The following is a 24,104-nucleotide window of genomic DNA, read 5'->3' on the forward strand; positions in this document are numbered from 1 at the left end:
ACCCTGATGTAATCACATAGGTCCCTGTAAGTGAAAGAGGGAGACAGAAAAGGGGGTCACAATGACTTGAAGGGAGAAAGACTTCATCTGTTCTTACTGGCTTTTAGGATTCATGAGGAAGGCCATAAGTTAAGGGAAGCAGGTGACATCTAGCAGTTTGAAAGTGCAACAGATTCTTCCTTAGAGCTTCCAAAAGAAATGCAATCCTACTGACACCTGGATTTATGCTCAGGGAATTCCACTTTTATCTGTCAGAACTGTAAGGCCATAGTTATGAATTGTTTAAGCCTCTCCATTTGTGGTAATTTGTTGCAGCAGCAATAGGAAACTAATACAGGAGGAATTGCAAGAATTTGTGAGGATAAGGTTTAGGGTGCAAACATGGAAGTGAGAGGCTCAAATATGGGCAAAGGAAAAGTCCTTTGAGGAAAGGAGTACAAAAACCATCAGGCCAGGAGTGGAAGGATATTAACATTTATGTTGAAAGGTGATATGGTTTGGCTGTGTCCCCACCCAAATCTCATCTTGAATTGTAGTTCCCATAATCCCCATGTGTGGTGACAGGGATCCAGTGGGAGGTAATTGAATCATGGGTGTGCTTTCCTCCATGCTATTCTGGTGATAGTAAGTTCTCATGAGATCTGATGGTTTTTTAAGGGGTTGCTGCCTTGGTTCATCTTGCATTCTTCTCCTTCCTGCTGTCATGTGAAGAAGGACATGTTTGCTTCCCCTTCTGCCATGATTGCAAGTTTCCTGAGGCCTCCCCAGCCATGCTGAATTGTGAGTGGATTAAACCTCTTTTCTTTATAAATTACCCAGTCTCTGGTATGTCTTTATTAGTAGCATGAGAACAAATGAATAAAAAAAGGACTTTGAATCAGCACAGGATGGGTAGAGTTAGAGTGACTTTTAAGAAGTCCTCTGATATAGACCTATCCCTCTGTTCATCTGCCACCTCGTCTCTTTGTGTGAAGAAATGAGATAACTCTTGCCAACATCTCAGCTACTGATCTCCCTAGGCCATTCTTATAGTATTGCGGATAGTTTAGATTTTTTTAATTCCTTCACCAATAGAAATTTCAAGTACACCACCAATACACCAAAAATGTGATTGAATGTGAAACTTTTTCAGTGGCATGTATTATGCTATCTTTTCTATTTCTTTATCTTTTTACTAACAGGCCTTGGTTTTAGAGATTGAATAGCTTAGTTCTATCACCTGTTGGTGAATAAAGCCATGCTCTTATTTAGTTTTGTTGTTGTTGTCTTGAAACATGGTCTTGCTGCTGCCCATACTGAAGTGTGGTGGTGCAATCACGGCTCATGCAGCCTCAACCTGCTGGACTCAAGTGATCATACCTTCTTAGATTCTGCAGTAGCTGGAACTCCAGGTGCAAGCCACAATGCATGACTATTTTTTTTTAATTTTGTGTAAACACAGGGTTTCACTACATTGCACAAGCTGGCCTCGAACTCCTGGGATCAAGTAATCCTCCAGCCTTGGCCTCCCAAAGTGCTGGAATTATAAGCTTGAATCACTGTGCCCAGCCCTACTCAATATTTAAGCCTCATTTTACAATTTATAAAGGGGGACAGAGAAACTATTAAAATAAATATATAGTTATAGAATAATGAAGTCCCTCTGGCAGCTTGTGATTATGTAGATCATTGTTGCAATACGAAGTTCATGGACAGGATTCCAGAAAAGGCATCTGATAAGGAACAGTTACAATGCTCCTTCCACCTCCGCATTTCCGAAAGGAAGCTTGTTACTGACTGAAGGGAAAATAAGTTTTAATATTTTTTATATATCTAGAATTAATGAAAATAGTTTGGTGTAAGCCCTCCATATACTTGAGAATTTTTCAAGAATACTGCAAGCATGTTATGTAAAGAACATTTTCAGGTGATTGATAGATGAATATATTTTTATTGTTGAAAGATTGTTCAAACATATTGTATGTTATGGTTAAAAATTCAAAATATGGTTATAGGTTTCAACATAATAACAAACAATTCAATAACATCTCTGTTTTCAAAGCTAACTAGCATTAATAATGAAATTATCCGTTGTTTCCAAATTGCTTTGTGCTTTGCTTTGTGCATTTTAGTAAATTAAAATTTCTTTTCGCACCTTGAGAATTTTTCTGGCCTCTTTCACTATTAAAATACCTGGACAATTATTACTGTAATTTATTCACATTTCTATTATGCATAAGAAAGTCATCCTGCCATGTACATAGGAAATTACTGTTATTTGTAGTTTTTTGTTTTTTAAAATACATTTTAAACTGACAAAAATTATATAAATTTATTGTATACAACATGCTGTTTTGAAATGTGTACACACTATGAAATGGCTAAATTGAGATAATTAACATATGTATTGCCTCACAAACATTTCTGGGGTGAAAAATGCTTCAAATCTGCTCTATTATAAACTTTCAAGCATACAATACATTACATTGTTATTAACTATAATCACTATGCTGAGTAATAGATCTCTTGAACTTATTCCTTTGCTCTTAATTGAAATTGTGTATTCTTCCACCAACATCTCCCCAGATCCCATCCCTCAGTCCCTGCTAACCACCATTCTACTCTCTACTTCTATGAGATCAACATTTTTACACTTCACCTATAAGTGAGATAATGTGGTATTTGTTTTTCAGTACTTTGGCTTATTTCACCAGAAGAGGATATCTAGCATTACACAGCTAACATTTCAACTAATTTATTTAAAGATAAAGTTCTTTAGATCATACACCAAAATTTTGAAAGAGTTCCAAATGGTGCCAAAGTAGCATTTAAGGTTGAAACTAAATTCTCTAAATTTGATTTTAAAACGTTCAAGTTGGTTAAGAGAAGATCCTCTCTAGATAAAATATGAGTATTCAGCATTTTGACTGAAGGAAGCCTGGTACATTATCACTTAAATGATACCCATTAATTGATGTGAAGAAACAGCTAAAATTTTGGGTAAAGGGAATGAAATGAGACATCTATGATTTAAAAAATGGCTTTGTAAACTTTTTAATGCTTTTTAATTCATTTAAAAATTTTTGCTGTGCAGAAGCTCTTTAGTTTAATTAGATCCCATTTGTCAATTTTGGCTTTCGGTGTTTTATCAAAAGCTCATTATGAGATTCATAAGAACTAAGGATAGGTGATTTTGTCTATATTTGAGCTAGATCTTAAAGGGAGCAGCATAACTTTTGGAACTTGATAAAGAGATATTCAACGTGAATGAACACCAAAAAAAAAAAAGTTACCAGACCTTATGGTTTACTTCTGTCTGCTAAATCTTCTCTACTAAAATCTTAATGAACTTGTATTTCATAAAAGCAGAAAAAAAACCCCAATAAATTTCTCAGTTATCAATCAATTTTGAAGTAACATCTGCATTTAATTATGTTATGTGCATATAAAAGACAATAATGAGTGCTGGAGACTCAGTGCTGCTACCATTTCAAAAGAAAACTGTCAGGCCTAAACTGAAGGTTTCAACAAGAAGAATTTCCCTAAATGTTTCTGTCTGAAGAATACAATACCTGAAAGAAAGAGATTTCTAGTAAGTAATTTATATGCTCATAAATATTTTAAAAAATCAATGTTAAAATTCAAATTACAAAGAAAATCTGTTATATGGATTAACAGAGAAGAGAATCAATCAGTGAAAAGTTCGTATTAGTCATTTTAATAACGAAGTACAAAAGAATAAGGTAATGACAAAAAAGTGACTTGTGTTAGAGGATGACTCGAAGGAATAGCAATTATTAAATATCTGATTACATATTTTATCAGTTAAAATATGTTTCTTTTTTATGTGTGTTTGTTATAAGAAGCAGGTAGGGGTAATAGTCGCCAGCGTGAGCTAGGAGCCTGGAAGAGGGCGCGGTAGGTGAGGAAGGTCAAGTCCAGGAACTCTAGCTCCTTGCCACTCAAGAAATGTCCCCCCTTTCAGAATATGCTTTGCGCATGTCTCCTCTCAGTGCTCGGCTATTTTGTCAAGTCGTCAGGCCTACTGATTCCAAGGCTATGAAAGTGGTGAAACTATTTAGTGAACCTCCCGTGGCCAAGAAAAAGGAAATTTATGACTGATATCCAGATCACAATACTTAACACTGCACTCACGGGGACACTCCAATTTCTTGGACTATACAGAGATAAGCATCAAGATTTTAAAGATGAGCAAAAAGGACTAAAGAAGCTTCGTGGAAAGGGGAAACCAAAGAAACGAGAAGGGAAAAGAGCAGCAAAAAAGAAATCGGGTTGCTCCCTCAAGAGGGAGAATTTCTTCCTCCGTGGCAGAGAGAAGAAAGTGCATTTATTGCCTTTCCACATATTGGAGTAATGTCATCTTCTGAAATGAAGGTTATTTGGAGAAACACAATTATCTCCTAGTTGAAATCTATTCCAGTTAAATTGTGACTGGTTTGTTGAACACATTCTAACCGTGCAAAACTTTTTTGGCCTTGGCCGTGTAATGTGAGGTTTACCTAATTCTCTAATGAAGTGAATACATAAGCTAATATTTAATGGTTTGGGGTGGGGTGGGATGTTGGAGCAATGGAGGGGAAACCTCATTAACTGAGCGTCCTATAGTGTCCTCCTTTCTCGCTTCTTGCTTAAGTACTCACCCAGCCCTAAACTTCTTTAATCTAGGGCCCTGCAGCCACTGTCTCCACCACCAAGCTCACAAATCTTCTGTGCCTCTTCACCTACTCCTTTGAGAAATCTATTAAGATGAATTCGCAGGATAAATATCTTTTAACATACTTCCCTTACCTAGAAAGGAAATATTGAATACCTGCTCTATACAAGATACTGGGGCCCTGGTAATACAAGTGATTAGCAAGAGAAATACTCCCTACCTCATGTAAGTTTCTGTCTTGTGGGAGGGACTAAATATTACATAATTACATACAATTGTATTACATGCTACAAAGGAAAAGGCCAGACTTCTATAAGAGTGTGGATGGTTGGGGCCGGGCGCCGTGGCAGATGCCTGTAAACGCAGCACTTTGGGAGACCGAGGCGGGTGGATCAGGAGGTCACGAGATCGAGACCATTCTGGCTAACACGGTGAAACCCCGTCTCTACTAAAAATACAATAATAATAATAATAATAATAATAATAATTAGCCAGACGTGGTGGTGGGCGACTGTGGGAGGCTGAGGCAGGAGAATGACGTGAACCTGGGAGGCGGAGCTTGCAGTGAGCCGAGATTGCTCCACTGCACTCCAGCCTGGGCAACAGAGAGAGACTCCGTCTCAAAAAAAAAAAAAAAAAAAAAAAAAAAGAGGTCCAAACCACATTAGGGAATTAAAAAAAAACCTCCCTAAAGAAATGATATGTAGGGGCTGGGCACGGTGGCTCATGCCCTGTAATCCCAGCACTTTGGGAGGCCAAGGCGGGCAGATCACCTGAGGTCAGGAGTTCAAGGCCAGCCTGACCAACATGGAGAAACCCCGTCCGTACTAAAATTACAAAAAATTATCCGGGCGTGGTGGTGCATGCCTGTAATCCCAGCTACTCTGAAGGCTGAGGCAGGAGAATCGCTTGAACCCGGGAGGTGGAGGTTGTGGTGTGCTGAGATCGCGATAAATAAGACGTAGCCAGAAGAAAAACGGTGAGTAAGGTGTTTGAGGCAAGAGAGTACCATTTGCAAAGCCCTAAGATATGAAGAAATTGTCTATTCAAGGAACACTGACTTGTTCATGGTTGGCCATAAGAAAATAGAGGCCAGATCATGAAGGGCTTTGCAAATTCTGTGAAAAAGCTTGAACATAACCAGAGGTTATTTCTGTGAGAGATGACTGTTGTATAGATTTGAGTAGCTAGCTGCTGGTTTTATTGTATTCTAGCAATGAGTTTCCAAAGAAATTGTGAGGGCTTCTCTGATTTTTTTCCCCAACAGTTGTTCTGAATCTTTAGCATGTCCAGTAAATCTTTTTTAGTATATGTGCTGCCGAAGCAAGCACAATTTTTAATACTTTTTATTACTGTGGTAAAAACATAGAATTAATCATCTTAACTATTTTTAAGTGTGCAATACAATAGTGTCAACTATATGCATGTTATTGCACTAAAGTACTTTTAATCCCTGTTTCTAGCTCTCAGGTAAAGAGAACACAGTGCATGGGCAGGAGTATGTATAGCAATACTCCAGCCACAGTTTTCTTTCTCTGTAACATTGAATGATTCCTGAACTAGAAAGAATTCCAGTACATATGTTTAAACGAATGATCCTTTTAAAGATACCTAATCCAGATGGTATGGCTAAGGCCTATTTTATAGCCTGTTAAAAAAATACTAAACTAAAATTGGGTGGTTTGTATCTGATAGAAGTGAATTCCAGCAGAAGGCTGAGAATTCATTCATTAAGAATTCTTTACTGAGCACCTGCCATGTGCCTGACACATAATAGTTGTAGAGGATACAGAGACCAATAGACTCAGTCCCTAAGATTGTGTGAATGAGCATGTGTGTTTTACAAAGTATTGGCAAGATCCCAGAAATTTGCTTAGACAGGTGCAGATGCACTGTTACTCTTGGTCAATGCAGCCAAGCCAGGTGTGTGTGGATGATTACCCCAGGAGGTTGGGCTGAGAAACAGGCTCTCAGCCTGAACCCAGTGTAGCTAAGTAGATGTTTGAATTATGTGATCTCTAATTACTGGAAAAGATCTGAATGTAAGAAGAACTTAGGACAATTAGCATGATATTTTAAAGAGAATTACTGCAATAAATACTAACAGCAGACCTGAGTTAGAAAAGAAGTAAAGAATCAATGTATTGGTTTGCTGATGGAAGAGCTTCAATGAGATCTCAGACTCTGACCCTGCAATGAGCCTTGGCAATGGTTAACATGGAGGTTTGTTGATAATGCAGCAGTAGATTAGTGTGCCACTGCTCCAGGCTGAAAATCAAAAATGAAAGCTAAAATTTATTTGTACATAAGCTGTAACTTCAAACCAACTGATAGAGCAAGTTGTGTGACTCAAAACAGCCTGTACTGAACTACAATGGACCAGCTGGAAACTATTAACAGAAGAAAAGGAAAATTTAACTCTTGACAGCAGAGAAGTCAAGAAATTTCAGGATACCAGTGACCAAAGGTTAAGATGAAGATTAAATGCAATCAGAAAAAAATATTTAACTCAAAGCTTGGACTAGCTAGTTTGTTTAATTGGATTTCTCTAGTTTGTTTAATTGGATTTCTCTGGTCAAAATTTAAACTATTGGTGCTTTCTAATTGGGTTCATTGTGCATAGACCATTTTGCCCTCAATTTCAGCACTGCATAGTAAAAAGACTGGGCTTTGTATTCAGAAGTCATGGGTTTGTGACATAGTTTACTTACTGGTTTTGTGACTAAATCACTTACCTTCTCTGAGCCTCTTTCCTTCTCTATAAAATCATAATACTTCATTAGATTAATGGAATATTAAGGTATTTGCGAAAAGGAATCTAAATTATAAAAGGTTAAACACATCTGCTAAAAATATAAACTTCTCCACATTTACAAGCAGCACGATAGATTCAGGAAGAAGAGGCAGATGAGAGATAACATCTTATTGTCTCTGTAATTATGGGTTCCAGAAGTTTATTTTTCTAAGCACCGTATATGTGTGTGTGTGTTTCAAATAAACATAAGGCATCATACATTTTAACATATGTAACCATAATGCTTGTATTTAAAAATCATCTTCCAAGAAGGAATAAACCAAAAATTGAAATTCAAAAAAAGCAGGTGGACAGTTTTCAGTAAATAACAGAGATTAACAGAAAAATTTATTTGAAATTATATCAGACTTTTCTTAGAAAGAAGTTAGATAGCAGATAGTTGTATTCCTGTAAGATAACAACAGATAAAATATAATCAATTTGATGAAGCGTGACATTAGCTTGACTATAATATACATGTCACCTAGAATATTTATATTTCTAACAATACATCTAAAATGTATAGTTTCCAGAAACCTTATGTTTCTCTGGAACCTTAATAAAATCTTTTGAAATTATGGGCATGGCATGTTGATTTAACTGTGACACTTCTTAACAATATATATCTTTAGGACAATGACTGATTCACTGTTTCCCCCCAGTATCAGGTAGTATAATTGGTTCCTTCCATAATCAATGATTAGTAAACATTCGTTGAATCAAGTAGAAAATATTCAGTACTTTCTAGTTAATCTGTTGAAGTTCTAAGAAGAGAGAAATTAAATTTCTTGCTACTACCAAGAGTTCCTGGAGTTCTATGTAGTTTTAATGAGTTACCAAAAGCAATATAACTGTATAATTTTTCTCACTCTTTTAATTCAGTACTAAAAAAGTAATTTTCATGTAATAAAAAAGGTGTATATAACAGTGAATTTAGTCTATTACTCAATTCTTATGCAAATGACCTAGTCTCATTGTATATATCCTTCTAATACATTTTCACATTCACTAAGCATTCTTTCATTTAAAAAGCAACTGGACATATGTTTTACATGATAGCTATTGGGGATACAAGAGGAGTAAGCTGTGATAGGCCATTATTAAGAAATTCTGAATAGAAAAGGAAACACTCACTGAAATAATAAAATATATAATATGTTAGGTATAATGATAGAGGTATACACAATGTTCTCTGTGTCATCAAGAATGAGAACCTAGTAATAGCAACTAATACCTACCTAATACTAAATGTGTTCCATGTACTGTTCTAACTTCTTTACAATTATATTCACATTTATGACATACAGTTATTGGGTCAAGAATAGATATATGTGAAATAAATGAGAATCTCAGGACTCTTTCTTATAAGACCAGGAGAGAATAGAATCTCTTTCTTGGCAAATCTTGGTGTACATAGAGTATACCTATTTTGACATGTAAGAGAAAAAGCCTGAGAAGAAAGCCTGTCTGAAGCTGATAGAGCTGAGGGAAATTGGAGTGAATTCACAGACCTGAAGCCACTGAAGTAAGCTAACTGTGAATCTTGCTCTATTTCTAGACTTTCAATTACTTGAACCAATACATTCCCTTTTTAAGTGAGATTGAGCGAGGTTTTCTAAGACTTGTTACTTGAGTGGAAAAGGACAATTGGTTTAAATACCATGATCTTTTCATGTGATTTTCAAAGCCCTCCCAACTTTACACATTTCTCCTTCCCCTAATAAATTCCAACCCACCTACTAAGATTGAACTCAACTCTAATAACCTATATTAAGCCTTTCATGATCTCTCCAGTCAGAAGTAATTAATTACCTCTTTTCCTTCCATTGTATCTAGTGGCACTGATTTAACTGTCTTGTATTTTAGTTAGCTGTTTTTCCTAAGAATTCCCTTACTGGCGTTGTGATTAGAAAGATGAGGTTCAAATGTCAATTTCTCCAGTTATTAGGTGGAAGTTCATTAAACTTATTTGACTTAGAACTTCTTCATATCTGTAAAATAGTGATAATAAAAATTAAATTATAAGATTAAATAGGATGAAATTAGATAACACATATGTTATGGATTGAATTGTGTCTCCCACAAAAATATATATTAAAATTCTAACTCCCAATAGCTCAAAATGTGACTTTATTTGGAAGTGGAGTCATTGAAGATGTAATTGGTTAAGAAGATATCATACTGGAGTAGAGTGGGCCTCTAGTCAAATATGATTGGTTTCATTATAAGGTGACAGACATGTGAGGAAAGAGAGACATGCAAGGAGAACACCATGTGACAACGGAGGCATAAATTGGAGTTATGCAGTTGCGAGCCAAAGATCAGCAGAGATTGCCTGCAAACTACCAGAAGATAGGATGAGACAAGTAAGGATTTCAGAGGGAGTATGGCCTTTGTAATGTGACAGGAAATTGGTCCCGATCCAGACCCAGAGAGAGAGTTATTGGATTTCACACAAGAAAGAATTCAGGGCGAGTCTGCAGTGCAAAGTAAACGTAAGTATTAAAAAAAGTAAAGTAGTGAAATTACAGCAACTCTATAGAGAGCGTAGGGTGTTCCCAAGAGTAAGAAGACCCACTGCCACCTGTATTTTCTACTTTTAGACTTCAGAACTATGAGACAATAAATTTCTGTTATTTTTAGCCACCCAATCTGTGGTACTTTGTTAAGATAGCCCTAAGAAACGAATACAGCATGGAACATACTGCTTATTGTTGAGCAAAAAGTTAAACAACAGTGAGTTTATCTGAAACTTACTAGGTAGGCAATAAATACCAGCTAAATTTTAAAAGATTTTATTGATCTCTATATTGTTCTCAGTACCTAACACCCACACATAAACACACACGCGTACACACACATTTATTATATAGTATTTATGTGTATACTGTATTCATATAAATATACACTAAATATACTGTATATATTTGTGTAACATGTATTTATTTTCTTATTTATCTGTATAACAGTTTTTCAATGTATATTAAGATCAACATTGTCCTTTCAGGTCAAGGCTGCATGAACGTCTCTCCCCACCTCTTCTCTTTCTGATACATTGATACTCATGGTCTACCAGTCTTCCATAAGAATAGCAACATGACAGCAATGACATCTATTTCTTCATGACTCTACACCCGTTTTATCTTGACACTTGTAGAAGAAAGTTGGCATCACTGAACATTACCAGGATTTATTTAATAAATGGGCCAGCAGCTAACAAATTTAAAAAGACAAATTAAAACTTTAAGTTAGGGCAGTCAGTTTAAGTGTCACAGGACTCAATGTTCTCATGCCCTAACAGATTGTAATTATTTCATTTTGTTAATTGTTGGAGGTGTATGAATTGTGGAAGAACATTTTGAACTGTATTAAATCATATTTAAAGTGTACTGTGCATTTAGCCTGCATATAGTATAATTTATTTTGAATGTCCAGTATTAAAGAAAATCTTTTAAAGAAGACTGATAATAGAACTATGTCCTTCCTTTGAACTCAGGCCCAGATTCATACTGGACCATACACCATTAAATTTCATGAGTCTCAAGCCTTTGGACTCAAACTAAAACTATACCATTGGCTCTCTTGGGTCTCCAGCTTTCCAACTGCAGAACATGGGAGTTCTGAGCCTCCATAACCACATAATCCAACCCCTTATAGTAAATATCTTTGTATATATGTATCCTATTGGTTTTGTTTCTCTGGGAAACCCAAACTTCCATACACTATATGAATATTATTTATGAAATTCCTTTCTTGCCTCAGTTTTTTCAAATGGAAAGCTTTTGATCTGAATTACTTAAGCATGTGAAGCTGTATCCACTAGTGAATTCAGGTATATATTCTGGATATGAGGAAATGTGAATTCTGAGTACTCTATAAATTCTGGCACCTGAAGTTATATAGATCATATACACTGGAGTCCTAAATTGTGCACCAAACCATTTATATATGGCTGTCTCAAGCTGTAACCACTGATATAACAAACCATATATTGCGCAGCAGCAACTGGAGCCTTGAACACTGTATGCATAGTTTAAAGAGGTACATTTTGCCTGCTTTGAAGTAATGTCTGAAGTTGTATACACTGAAAGCATGTAATCTGAAATCTTGCACATTGAACACACTGCCATCTCAGGCTCTACCTTGAAATATTATTAGCCTTGTTTATTTTTGCTTTTTTAAAACACTAGCATCTAAAGCTATGTAGACAGAGCTTTCAATCTTTATTAATTTTTTTCCCTTTCATCCAGAGGCATAGTTTTAAGGGCCTATATTTAGGCATACTCACATGTGTAGGTCAACAGTCTGGGTTTTATTTCATTACTGACTTTTAAACATCTGCAATTTTCCATAGCTTATTAGCTTAGTTGGGTAGTGTCTGATGTTAACATGATCAACGTTGTGCATTCCATGTCACTATGAAAATGATTTCTGGACCTTCTTCCTTGTGTTTCTTCCTTCCTTTCTCTCATAATTGTATCTACTCAGACAAGTTTTCTCATTAGTATATGCCCAGGTACTAAAAAGGAATCTGGCAAAAAATATGACTATGTATGCAGAAATTAACAGAACTACTGCTAAAAATCTATAAAGAGTAATCAAATTTCCTATTTCAGTTCAGTTCAGAAAGCCTACAATGAGAACTGGGTGATGTGCTATCAAAGGACACAAAAATTAATCGTGTCCAAGTTATCCAAAATTTGCTTGTCAGACAAACAACTATAAAGAAGGCCATAAGACCAGTTAGACTATTACAAGTACTATAGTGACTTAGTAAAGCCAGCTGCTTAAGATCATTTAGATTAAAGCTATAAATATTTTGGGGGATGAGTGAAGTAGCACGTAGATAAGGGCCCTTTGACAGGTCTTTGAGGATGCTCTGGACCTGGATAAGAAGTGGTATATCAGTCAAAGCTCTTGGTCACAAGTCAAATTACCTCCTAGAGTTTACAAATTTAGCAAGTCTGGATAGGATGTACTTATACTAATTAATTAGTCAGTCTATTTGTCAATTAATTAATTATTTATTACTTTTGCTAGTCTAGCAATCTTAGAAGGGGTATTTAGATGTAGGACAGGGAAAACTATGGCAAATGACCATTGACACACAAAATATTAAGCATAGGCTTTAAATAACTTTAAAAATGAGACTATCAATATAGTTTTCATAAAATTCAAATTTCAGTGAAATCTCATGTATAACTTTAAAAAGAATCATAAGATAACTTGTATATTTATGTGACCCTAGAGTTTTCTGCTCATTTGTATATTTAAAGATAAACTACATAGGGTTTTCTAAAAATAGGGTTCTCTAGTCTTCAGAATGAAAGCGCAAGAAATACTAAGTTTCTAAGTTTAGTACTGTTTTTCTGAAACTGTATGGCACACTAAAAAGATCTGTGTGTGAAGTTCTACAAACACTCACTACCCTACAAGAAATAACTGACATCGAATCTGAAGAACTTATATTCACAGTTTCACAAATCATGTAAGAATAGTCCTTGGGGAAATACTAGATCTTTGTTGAATAATTCTGATAACTTGAATTTCAATCAGATATCAATTTCCTGCCAAAGAATTGTCTCTATTATCTAATATAGTTACTTCCCTGGCAAAACCTATTAGATTTAAAAGGTCAAAATTTTGGATGCTTCTGCTTTTATTTAATAAGTATTTAAATGGGCTGCTATCTATTGAAACTTATTTTAAAAGGGTACATAGACATTTTATTCCTACAGCTATTAGAGTTACTTTCATAAATATCAGTTTATTTCCTCATAGGGGACATTTGAACTTCTGCATTATAGCACTGTTATACTGACCAGCCAACCTCTGAAGAACTGCTCTTGAAATGTCCCCCAAATAGTGTGTGGGGAAAAAACAATCAATCCAAAAACATCTTTATTAAGAAATTCTGTAGTAAGAAATTACTCTTTTGAGTATTACACATTTCACCTCTCAAATAATTAACACCACATATTATCCTAAAAAGAACAGTACCCTGGACTTTATTATATCTCAGGATTTAGGATTGGAATTTGTGATAACAGATATTAAGTCATAGAAACAGTATCTGTAGATAGAAAAGAATAGGTATGTGAAATGAAAATGTGTAAAGCACAAGCATGATATCCACATAGAGGAAGTCACAGAGAAAATGAATCAAGATAACAGTATTATTGTGAGGCACAGAGATACAAGAAAGGCCTCATCAGCAAATATAATCTGTAAAGGTTAAGAATTTTAATTTTCTTCAACAGTAAATAGCACTGTCACATTCCAGAAAACAGTGAATGACCTTGGTAAGCATGCAGTGTCCATGTGAAAAGAAGGAAGTAGTGAAATTAGTTGTGAGGTGAAGCTGTGAGGGTAGACAAACAGGTGGATAAAAAATTTTGAGCACAACCTATATTTATATAATATGATAAAAATGAAGAGTCATTATAAATGCTTTGCAAAGACGGGCCTGATAAAATGAAGATTGTTCTAATACCTGAGCAGAAGTTAGATTAAACTAGAATTAGCTAATTTTTCAGTTTGGTTGGGAGAGGCCTATAGTTGACTTTTGAAATGAAAGATTTGGGAGAATGAATAGGTAATATTTTAGCATACATTACTTCTGAGCTGAACCTTAAGAAAAAAACAGAATAGCAGTGTCAAGAGGTTACAGTATCTCTGGAATACATTTAGGTTGCTATTTCTTCCAGTAAGGTCCTCAGCTACAGTCCACCCAATCAACCCTCACAGTGTTGTCCATAAAACTACAGACAAGTCCTTTGGGAAACTATTAATAATGACCATGGAAGCAGGCAGGACTCATTTAAGAGGCAAAATCAACATAATTTGGTAAATTAGAGAAAAATAAGTAAATTAGTAAGCATAGAGGATGAGAGTGTGGTGGTGAGATTTATGTTACTGTATTATGTTACTGTAGACAATATTGAGAAAATAGTTGTTTTGTAAATACAAATGACGAGTTTATAGTCACCATATACTTCAAAGTACTTATTTTATATGTTTCCTAAGTACACATTTTGCTATTGCTATTGATTCATTGTTCTATTTGATTTTTTTGCTGTGATTTCTAATGACAGTTGGAAATAAAGTGCTGTGCATACTTGAAAATGTGTGGGATTACAAAACAGTCAAGGACCCCGGGTCCAGTTACAGCTCCCAAATTAATCCTCTGAAACTTTAGCCAAGGCACTCTCCCTCTCTTTGCCCAGATTTGCCATTTATTGAAATTAGGTATAACATTTGGTGGTCACTTAACACATACAAATTGAGTAATGGCACTTTTGAGCCTGACAAGATTGTAAGCAGATTTTTACTCTATGGGTTTATATTTGTGCTACATTTCCATTAAAGCTCCCTTTCCTCAGTATCCTTCCAAGTTTTGCTCATGTGAGCTTCTCAGTGAGGACTTCCCTGAGCAACTCTGCTGAAAATTTGTTCCTACTCCTCTCCACCCTCATCCTTCCTCATGCTTGCCTTTTCTCCACACTTCTTACACATGATGTAACTTACATACATACTTTATATGTTTGTACAACACAGAATATTACATGAATGATATACCTGGAATTATGCAAAAGGAATGCAGTGTCATGATTTGAAGGTTAGCCACAATGACAAATTGAACTCAGATTAAAAATACTTTTATAGAGTGTATTGTTAAACCAGCAATATAAAAGATAGCCATATGCAGGGGAATAAGTCATTGACTTCTTACCTCCTTCCAGTGACATAAATGGAATTCAGTTCATCTTGGTGGCATATAAAGAATAAGAAATCTAAAAGTCAGAATAGCCGTGAACTGGGGCTTGTCTATATACAGAAGTGATCCTGAAGGACTTCTCATAAAAAAGACATGAACTAACTTAGAAAAAAAAAAAAAAAGGATGTAAGATATTTTGAAAAGAGATAGTATTGGACCTGCATATAACCTGACACCTATTAAAATATTCATGGAATATTAAAAAGACAAAAACTTTCACAAACTCATAAATGTAAGAGTTTTCAACCTTAGCACTACTGACATTTGGGCTGGAAAATTATTTGTGGTGAGATGCCATCTGTTCATTCTAGGATGTTTGGCAGCATCCCTAGTCTTTACCCAGTAGATGTCAGTAACACTCTCCCTCCACCATTCTCTGCACAGAAGTCACATTAACCAATAGTGTCTTCAGGCATTCCCAAATATCTCCTAGGAAGCAAAAAATCACCTCTGGTTGAGAACCCTTGCCCCATAGCCATAAAAGCAAACAGAGAGTTCCTTATAACAAGCAGATGCAAGCAAAGTAAAAATCTACAAAGCATGAAAAAGGGAAGTAAATCTACAACACTTGGATGGAAATACCGGTCTGAAATGGTAATAAGCATTACAGCTTTAAATTTTTCTAGTAAATATAAATTAAATATAACATTTACCTTTAGGAGAGAAAGAAGATACCAAGAAAGTAATAGTAACTAATATTATAATAAAATTAATATCAAATACATAATTAAAAGAAATACTACTCAGTGGGATGAGTAAGCTAATCTTACAGTAAAAAAAGTTAACTTCACAAGCCCTTGTACATGTAGGAATGTGGCATAAATCAAAACATTTTAAAAATATGAGAAGACATTGGCAAATATAGATGAAAAAGGGAAAGTTAACACATGGTACTCTGTATCTGATAGAAAAATATTACAACTTGCGGCTGAGGCAGGGGAATCGCTTTAACCCAGGAGGCAGAGGTTGCAGTGAGCCCAGACTGTACCACTGCACTCCAGTGTGGGTGACAGAGTAAGACGCTGTCTCAAAGTAAAAAGAAAAATATTAAAACTTGTTATTAACAGAAACCATAGAACAATGAAAGTTGAATTGATATTTTAAAACTTTTTCTACAAATAAAGATTGCAAGATTTTTCAATGCTCCAAATATTAATATAATTTACCAAAATTGACTTAAAGTTGGAGAAAAAAGAAATCTAAAATAAATGCGTGTTTGTGCTCACACAATTATATGTGTACATTACAACCATAAAGATCACAATCTTTAAAAACACCAAGTAAACTTAAAACGTAATAGCAAAGACAGAAATAATGTATCAAAACAGAGAAGACACAAACAAGACTCCAACTATTTTGAAATTTCAGCAAGACAAAACATAATACCAAATGAAAAGTCTGCAAAACAAATAATAGTGAAAGTGACTATTGTTTAACATACCTTCACTGCCTATATATCACATGCTAAGTATTACATATAAATTTATTTGATCTGCAAAATCACCAAGTGAAGTCAGGTCTCTCAATGCTGCCATATTACAGAAGGCTGACATTTACCAAAATGGGGAAATAAAAAAACAGCACATTTGGTCTGTGTGTGGTTGGGGGAATGGATGAGTTCAGGGAGAAAGAATCAGAGATTTCTCTGAGATGTGCTACATTTAAAGTACCGGTGCATTTGCACCGGTTTCTCCTTTATCCTGGAGAACTTTTCTCCCAGATTTGCATATTACTCACATCCATATTTTAGTCACCTCCTCATAGGGGCTGTACTGAACACCTTATTAAAAACAGCACCTCTTGCCACCCTCTTACATGACTTCATTTTTCTGTATGTGTATAGTGTTCTAAGCAATTGAGGCAGGGCGTATGTCTGATCCATCTTTTATGCCCAGCACCTATTATAGTGTATAAATATTACTGAGTAAATATTATTATTTACCTAATTAATTAATGAATAGAGGATGTGAAAGAACATTCAAGAAGAGAATACTGGTAAAATCAGGAAATCAAATTGTGGATGTTAGTGGTGCCTGTGATTCCACAATCCCAGACATGATCTAGCTTTCTGAGGTGAGTGGCTCGGGGCCATGCATTTGGTGATTTTATGTGGATAATTAGAGCCAAGAGAGGGTCGAGGGAGAAGTCAGAGTTTTAGCAAGCATCATGCAACAATTAGCCAACCCCACAAAAGTAGGGATTTCAAGTTCTATTTGTTGGACACAAATTTTGGTCTCAATGCTGTACTAACTGAAAAGATTTTTAATGTGATATGGTATAAGATTATGATTCTTCATAATCTGCTGCTTCCAGAAAGCTGTAACATTCAACACTAAAAATAATTTTTTTCCGTAGCAAAAAAAAAAGGTTGATATCCATCTAAGGAAAAAATCTGTTATTGTTTTAACTTATCTTAAATTATATGTATTTTTTGCAGCAAGGACACAATGGCTTTTAGAGATGTGACTTAAATCCAGCAGTAGAAAACATCCTTTGACTCTGAAGCTCACTGACTTTCTTATTATTTCCTCTTATTAATATATCATTCACTGCTCTCCATTTTTAGCCTTCTGGTTGTTTTCCGCAGATGAGTTCTATTTTAATTCTTTTTACTCAAATCAGCTCATGCCTTAATGAAACCCAGAGGAATATTTAGTCCATTGTTGCTGTATAGAACAGTGATCTGGTTAACTTTGAATCAGATTAAATGTTATTATTTAATCCCAAAGAGTAGAAATTTAACTCTTTGTTACTACATTATATATTACTATATATTAATGACACCTGATACTGATACAATCACCTTAATAGGAATTTCATGCAGGAGTTTTCATTTTTAAATTTGTTCTTTTACCCTTATTACACGGAATGATTGGTCTTTGCTCTTCTCATGAAAAGTTTTCTTCCATGTGTTTCCTCAGTATTTATTTGAGTGCTTTATTTGTTTCCAGAACGTATTTATTGTTGCTTCCTGATTTTATGTGTCTTCTCCTTTCTTATATTTTGTTTTATGGAATTTATATTTAAAACATAATAAATCTTATCTATTATGTCTCTGGCATATAATACATTGTTTTGTTAATATTATTGCTGGAAAATATTAAGTCATAATGTGACAAAGATGGCTGATATAAGCATTAGGAATCCTTCACTTAAAAACTATTTCTAATTTGTATTTACTGCTATGATATGAGTCTGCGAGATTATCTCAATGTCTGCATTTTACATTAAAAAAATAGATTCAAACAAGAAATTATATATTTTAAGCCAAATAGTCTCAGAATATGGATTTGAATGTCATTTTATTTTTGATATGATTCTCTTATCCTACCTATTGCCTTTTATTCTATACCACCAGATCAAAACAAACCATTCATCACCACCATCAAATCACACCTACATATATGTATACACATATTCACTAAGAATGAGCTACCCCTCATCTTCTGGCTGTAACTTTCAATCAAGACTCGATAATGAGAGATGCTTGGAAATTTTATTCTCTTTTCACTTGGACCTCAGTATAGCTAAATAATTTCTATGGTGGGATGCATATGTTTGAAATTTGTTCAACTCTTTTAGCTGGAATAAAATTGCTTCAGAATCTGTTAGCCAAAATAATCTTTCAGCAAAATAAACATAGTGAAGAATGAAAGGAAAAATTTCATTATAATTGGAAGTGGTGACAAGAACTGAAAGACCTATATATATGATTTTCATTTTCTTCATATGTTCATACGTAGGAGTCAAAAGCAAGAACTTCAACAGGATGCTCTCAAATACTTTAAGTGTCCCTGAATGTTGCATTCCATAGTTGTTCCCTGGGGAGCTAATGAACTTATTACCCCCTGGGACCTCCTTTACTCAAAATATTTCCTAGGGATTTTGGATATAGCTTGGTCCTTGGACTCAAAAGTGACTTCTGAACACTCATGATGTGACAGTGACATAATATTTAACCTTACTGAGCTCCAGTTTCTTCATATATACAGACAGACCTTAAAGTATTTTCATAATAATTAAGTCAGATAAATTATGAGAAATCTCAAGTACATAGTAAAAGTTTCATACTGCAAAAGAAAATATTCTTGTTTTAGTGGACATTCTACATAATGCAGAATGGTAATATGCAATGTGGCAAATCAGTAGTTTTCACTACACTGGGCATGGAAATGATGTTGTCAATAGATGCTTTAAATGAAGAGTATACCATCATAGATTATTTAAGGGCTATTCCTATAAGATGTGGCCAGCTTAGCTACTGCCTCATAAGATAGAATTTACCTTGAGCTATGATTTTATCAGGGTGGTACAAAATTCTGATCTGAGAATCACCCTGAGAATTCCTCTCTCAGGGTGATGACAGATGTTATGCTTACAAAAAGTTATGTGTAGTTTTGTGAATTCACAAATTTCTAGTCAGTGTGGAAAGTCAGCTTAACATCAAAATGTCCCTTAGCAAACTTCAAATCACCATGAGGTCAGCTAGTTTTATAATTTGAACATTAATGATATCAAAATACGAGTGCCTCCACCATTGTCCTTTCAAAGGACCAGGATGACCATCCCAACTGTCAGGAAAAACGGCTGAAAGTTAAATCCAACATCTTGATCCAAACATCTGACCCAAATCTCTCACATTAGTTATAATCATCTGGAGAAACATTTTTTCCTGCTTTGTCACTGCCACTAAACAATGAGTAATAAACTAAAACAAATACCAGTTTTAAAAGAGAGCTAAAAATGTTTTGGGGGTTTCAGAATCTTATAAACAAAACTCACAAGAGAAGAATATTTTCTAAAGAAATAAAATACTAAAATACAATGGGAATGTAACCACTAACAAGAGATAATGCATTTGAAAATGCATAATATCTACCTAAAAGTGACAATTATTTTTTAAAATGTTTTTTTAGTAAGTGGTAAAAGATTTTGATATTTCAAATAGAAAATTCAGGTTACACAATCATTTCAACTTTTTAAATGATTTAGTTAATGAGGAAATAGAATGATTACTCAAAGAGGAATTAAAAGCAAAATTACTATACTGATATGTAAAGAAAATCTTGAAAGGGAATTCATAAAATTCACTGTAATCAGCTATTCTGTCAAAAATCGTAAATGATCATTTATATTTATATTACAGATGTAATTTTTAACTCTGATGTGATGTAATACCAGTATTTAAAGTTACTTCTTTATATTATGCTGTATTATGTTGCATATGAAAAAACAAAGTAAGTAAATAGGACTAAACAGAGAAGTTGGGCAAAACACCTACATATTTTATTTTCCACACAGGGAGACTGACTGTTCTAAACTTTGCAGTGCGATACACACACACACACACACACACATACATACCCACACACACACACATATATACACACACACACACACACATATATATACTGTTATATATCAGTGATACTTTAGTATTTTAGTTTTGGAATGACAGGTCATGAACTGAATCTTTAAGGCAGGGGACAGGGGACATGGGACCTAGGTGACACATTTTCTCTTTTACATTACCATTAAGAGTAAGATAGCAGGAAGTGCAAAATGATAATGTAGCAATGTAACATTAAAGCACATGAGCAGAGAGACCTATGCTATCATACTTTACACTACTAAAGAATATTTAAGGAAAGAAAGGAGGGGCACAGGAAATCAAGAAGAATGTATAAATGAAACCACTTTCCTTTGGGAATAGTATCACTAATCAACCATAATATCCCGATATAACTTGTGCTGGCCTCTTTTTCCTCATATATGTGATGAGAGCCTTAGATAATAGGAAAAAAGTAAATGTTTTGTGAACACTCACTAAGTACCAGACACTATTTATTATAATGCATTCATTCAATCGCTCTTCAAAACAAACATCTTCATTTTGCACACAGTACAATGAAAAGCGAAGTAGTTTTCTTAAGGTCGTAGAGCTAGGAAGTGTAGGGGACAGGCCTTGGAGCTCGGCAGTGTGACTCGAAAGCCTATGCTTGGCCACTACGCAATGTAGACAGTTTCTTAGGTTTGTTTCTCATCTGAGTGCCAATACTTCCATGATCCTGAAGAAAAGTTATGATACACATTTTATACTGGTGATCTTTACACTTGGAAACAAAGGAGATTAATGAGAAATTACATAAATGTTATTATTTATTTTTACAAATGCTTTCCAGGTGGTCACAATATGCATAGATATGTTAGACACTGATGACCTCTGAAACTCTAGAATATAGATCATGTTATTTATATACATTAATGCATACCCTTGGCCTAAGCATACCAAAATACATTAATTTGTGCTAACATTAACTATTTAATTTCACATCCATTCCTACAAATTCAAAGTAAAAATAATGAATGCAATTCTGAAAACTATAAAATAGTCACATTTATAAGAAACCAATAATCAGATACCTGTTTAGATCTCTGACACATTTCACAATTAAATGCTTTTTCAATATTGAGTTGTATTTTCCTTGTCTATAAAATGTAATAGAGGAAGCCAACTCTTCTGTTTCTATTTTTTCAGTTCTTAAAAACAAAACAAAGCATAAAGTATGTTTTACTCAACTTCAAGTTACCTATTGTATGCCACTGGTCTTTAAGAATGTATTAACAAAACCATATTCAGTATATCCTAATGTCTCACTGTCAACTCATTAGTGGCTTAGAATGAACAAAATCTGAAAAGAAAAAACAACACATTCACTTATAACTTCAATTTAGCTAGCTATTGTTTGACACTAGTCTAAAATAATGTAGTAAAAATATAGTCAGAGAATTTCTTTATTTTGTTCTCAAGTCATTAGCTGCATTAAATGATACCCTGTGCCCAAGCATCTATTTGAGCCATTGGTTATCCGTAGGGCCTTTTGTTTTAGCCAAAGTATTTTGATGTTATTATGTAAGTGAGTGTATTTGTGGACAATAAGGAGGAAAGTGAGTGAAACAGAGTGCAGAGTGGGTAGGGTAGCACCTGTTTCCATCCAGAACCTTAGACAAGGTTGGAGCCTCAGTTTGAAGCAAAAACATATAATAAATAAGTATAGTTTAGGACAGGGTGTTTTCTGGGGACAAGTTTTGCTGTACATGCCAAATGACAAAGAATGGCATGAAGTTAGGGGATATTATTTTGTTCTATTTTGACTTTGACACCAACATTGCTCAGTAACTTCCAGGTGAGCAGCAGATGGCAATGTCAACCATGAGGTAATTTCAAAGTTTTTACAGTAAGGAATTATTGTATTAGCACCTAAGATGAACAGGAAGAACATGGCAGATGCATTCTGTGGGGGGAAGTGAGAATAACCAATTGATTGCTGTGTGATCTCATAAGGCATCCTTTCGGCACTTTCAGAAATAGACATGAGGAGATGTCTATTCATTAGACGATGAAGATTTTAATTGCCTACATATGCCAGTGAGAAAAGTAAAATGCATATTAGAAAATTGACACTAATGTGACTTCATTTGATTTCACTGGGTGTTGAGGTCTCAGAGCACTGAAGTTTCACTTATTTTAAATCAGTTGATAGACACCTCAAGAGTCACATTTATATTTTGAGGTATGTAACAGAAGTAAATTGGGCATTTGTTATCAGTTTGAATTGATAAATACAATATCTTAAAGTAATTGTTATCATTCTATGATTGAGATAGTTATTACTCATTTCTCTTTCATCTTGACATAATGGCTAACTAAGCAATGACTGTAATATCCCAGTTTCTTCTCATCTTTCTTACCAAATATCTTGGGCAGAGTGAGATGTTATGTTAGTGTACCTGAATATGCTTTGCAAATGTATAGTGTATCATAAAAGGGAAAAGAAAACATATTTTTCACCATTCATTCATTCATTTTCAGGGAAAATATACCAATATATACCAATAGGCCATTTTGTCATTTGTGCACGCATGTTGCCTATGTGTAGGTGCTGTGGAGATCAAGTTTGTGTCTAATTTTTTTTATGTTTGAGACCCCTGATTACTATTATATTGGATGTGATGCCTTTTAAATATGTGATACAAAATGTGATTGTATGGAAATTGTTAAGAGAATTTTTTAGTTTCCAAAATTCCTGACAAGATTCTAATTATTATAACTTTTAAATCAAAACATTATGAGTTTAAATTATCTTAGCTTTGTCCTTCATTCTATAGTTGTACAATGTAATCATGTAATTTTAGCTAAATTATGCTCTTTTGGCTAAGTTACGTAATTGTGACCTTTTGAAGTCTTCATAACTACAAAAATTCCTGAGAGAGATTTTATCTAAATTATAGATAGTTGGGCTCCCATTTAATTGTTGATCATATCTTTATTTCTATTATTTAATATTTGCTAATTATTGTCAAGATACTATTCTCAATCTGTTATATACATTTTCTTATAATAATTGAAATCTCCTTTCTTAAGTAACTGTCTTTGATAGAGTTGGTTCATATTCAATGATAATATGTAGTTAATATGTTTTCTAGACTCCAGGAACCCAATGTTACATAAAAACAGACATAGCTCATGTCCTCATAGAGCTTATACCTGAGTAGGGATAGGAAGACATTAACTAAAATATAAAGTCTGAGAAATGTTAAAATAAAGAAGCACAGGGCTATGAAAATATAAGGGGTTGGATCTAGTGATAAGTGAGGTAAAATATGTTTGAGTAAAATTAAGTAAGAAAAGTTAACATTAAAACTCATTATAAATAGAGAAAATGGCAGTTATAATGGAAGTGGGCTGATACAAAGTGTGTATTATGAACAGCAAAAATCTTAACGTGGCTTAAGCCTAAAGAGCAAAGAGGAACAAAGCACAAGAGCTTGGAGTAAGGGCAAGTATAAATGAGGGCCACAGAGTATAAATTGGGCCA

At 34.5% G+C, this 24,104-nt stretch overlaps 1 protein-coding gene across 1 annotated transcript; it reads left to right on the forward strand.

The window, feature by feature from the left end:
- Nucleotides 1-3,948: 3,948 nt before the first annotated feature.
- On the forward strand, nucleotides 3,949-4,354 carry LOC100614601 (small ribosomal subunit protein mS33-like). Its single transcript, XM_054683989.1, is given in 2 exon segments — nucleotides 3,949-4,119; nucleotides 4,121-4,354. Coding segments are annotated over 2 exon segments (405 nt in total).
- The last annotated feature ends 19,750 nt before the right edge of the window (nucleotides 4,355-24,104 follow it).

This window comes from Pan troglodytes, chromosome 3 (assembly GCF_028858775.2).
Source record: "Pan troglodytes isolate AG18354 chromosome 3, NHGRI_mPanTro3-v2.0_pri, whole genome shotgun sequence".
Lineage (NCBI taxonomy): Eukaryota > Metazoa > Chordata > Mammalia > Primates > Hominidae > Pan > Pan troglodytes.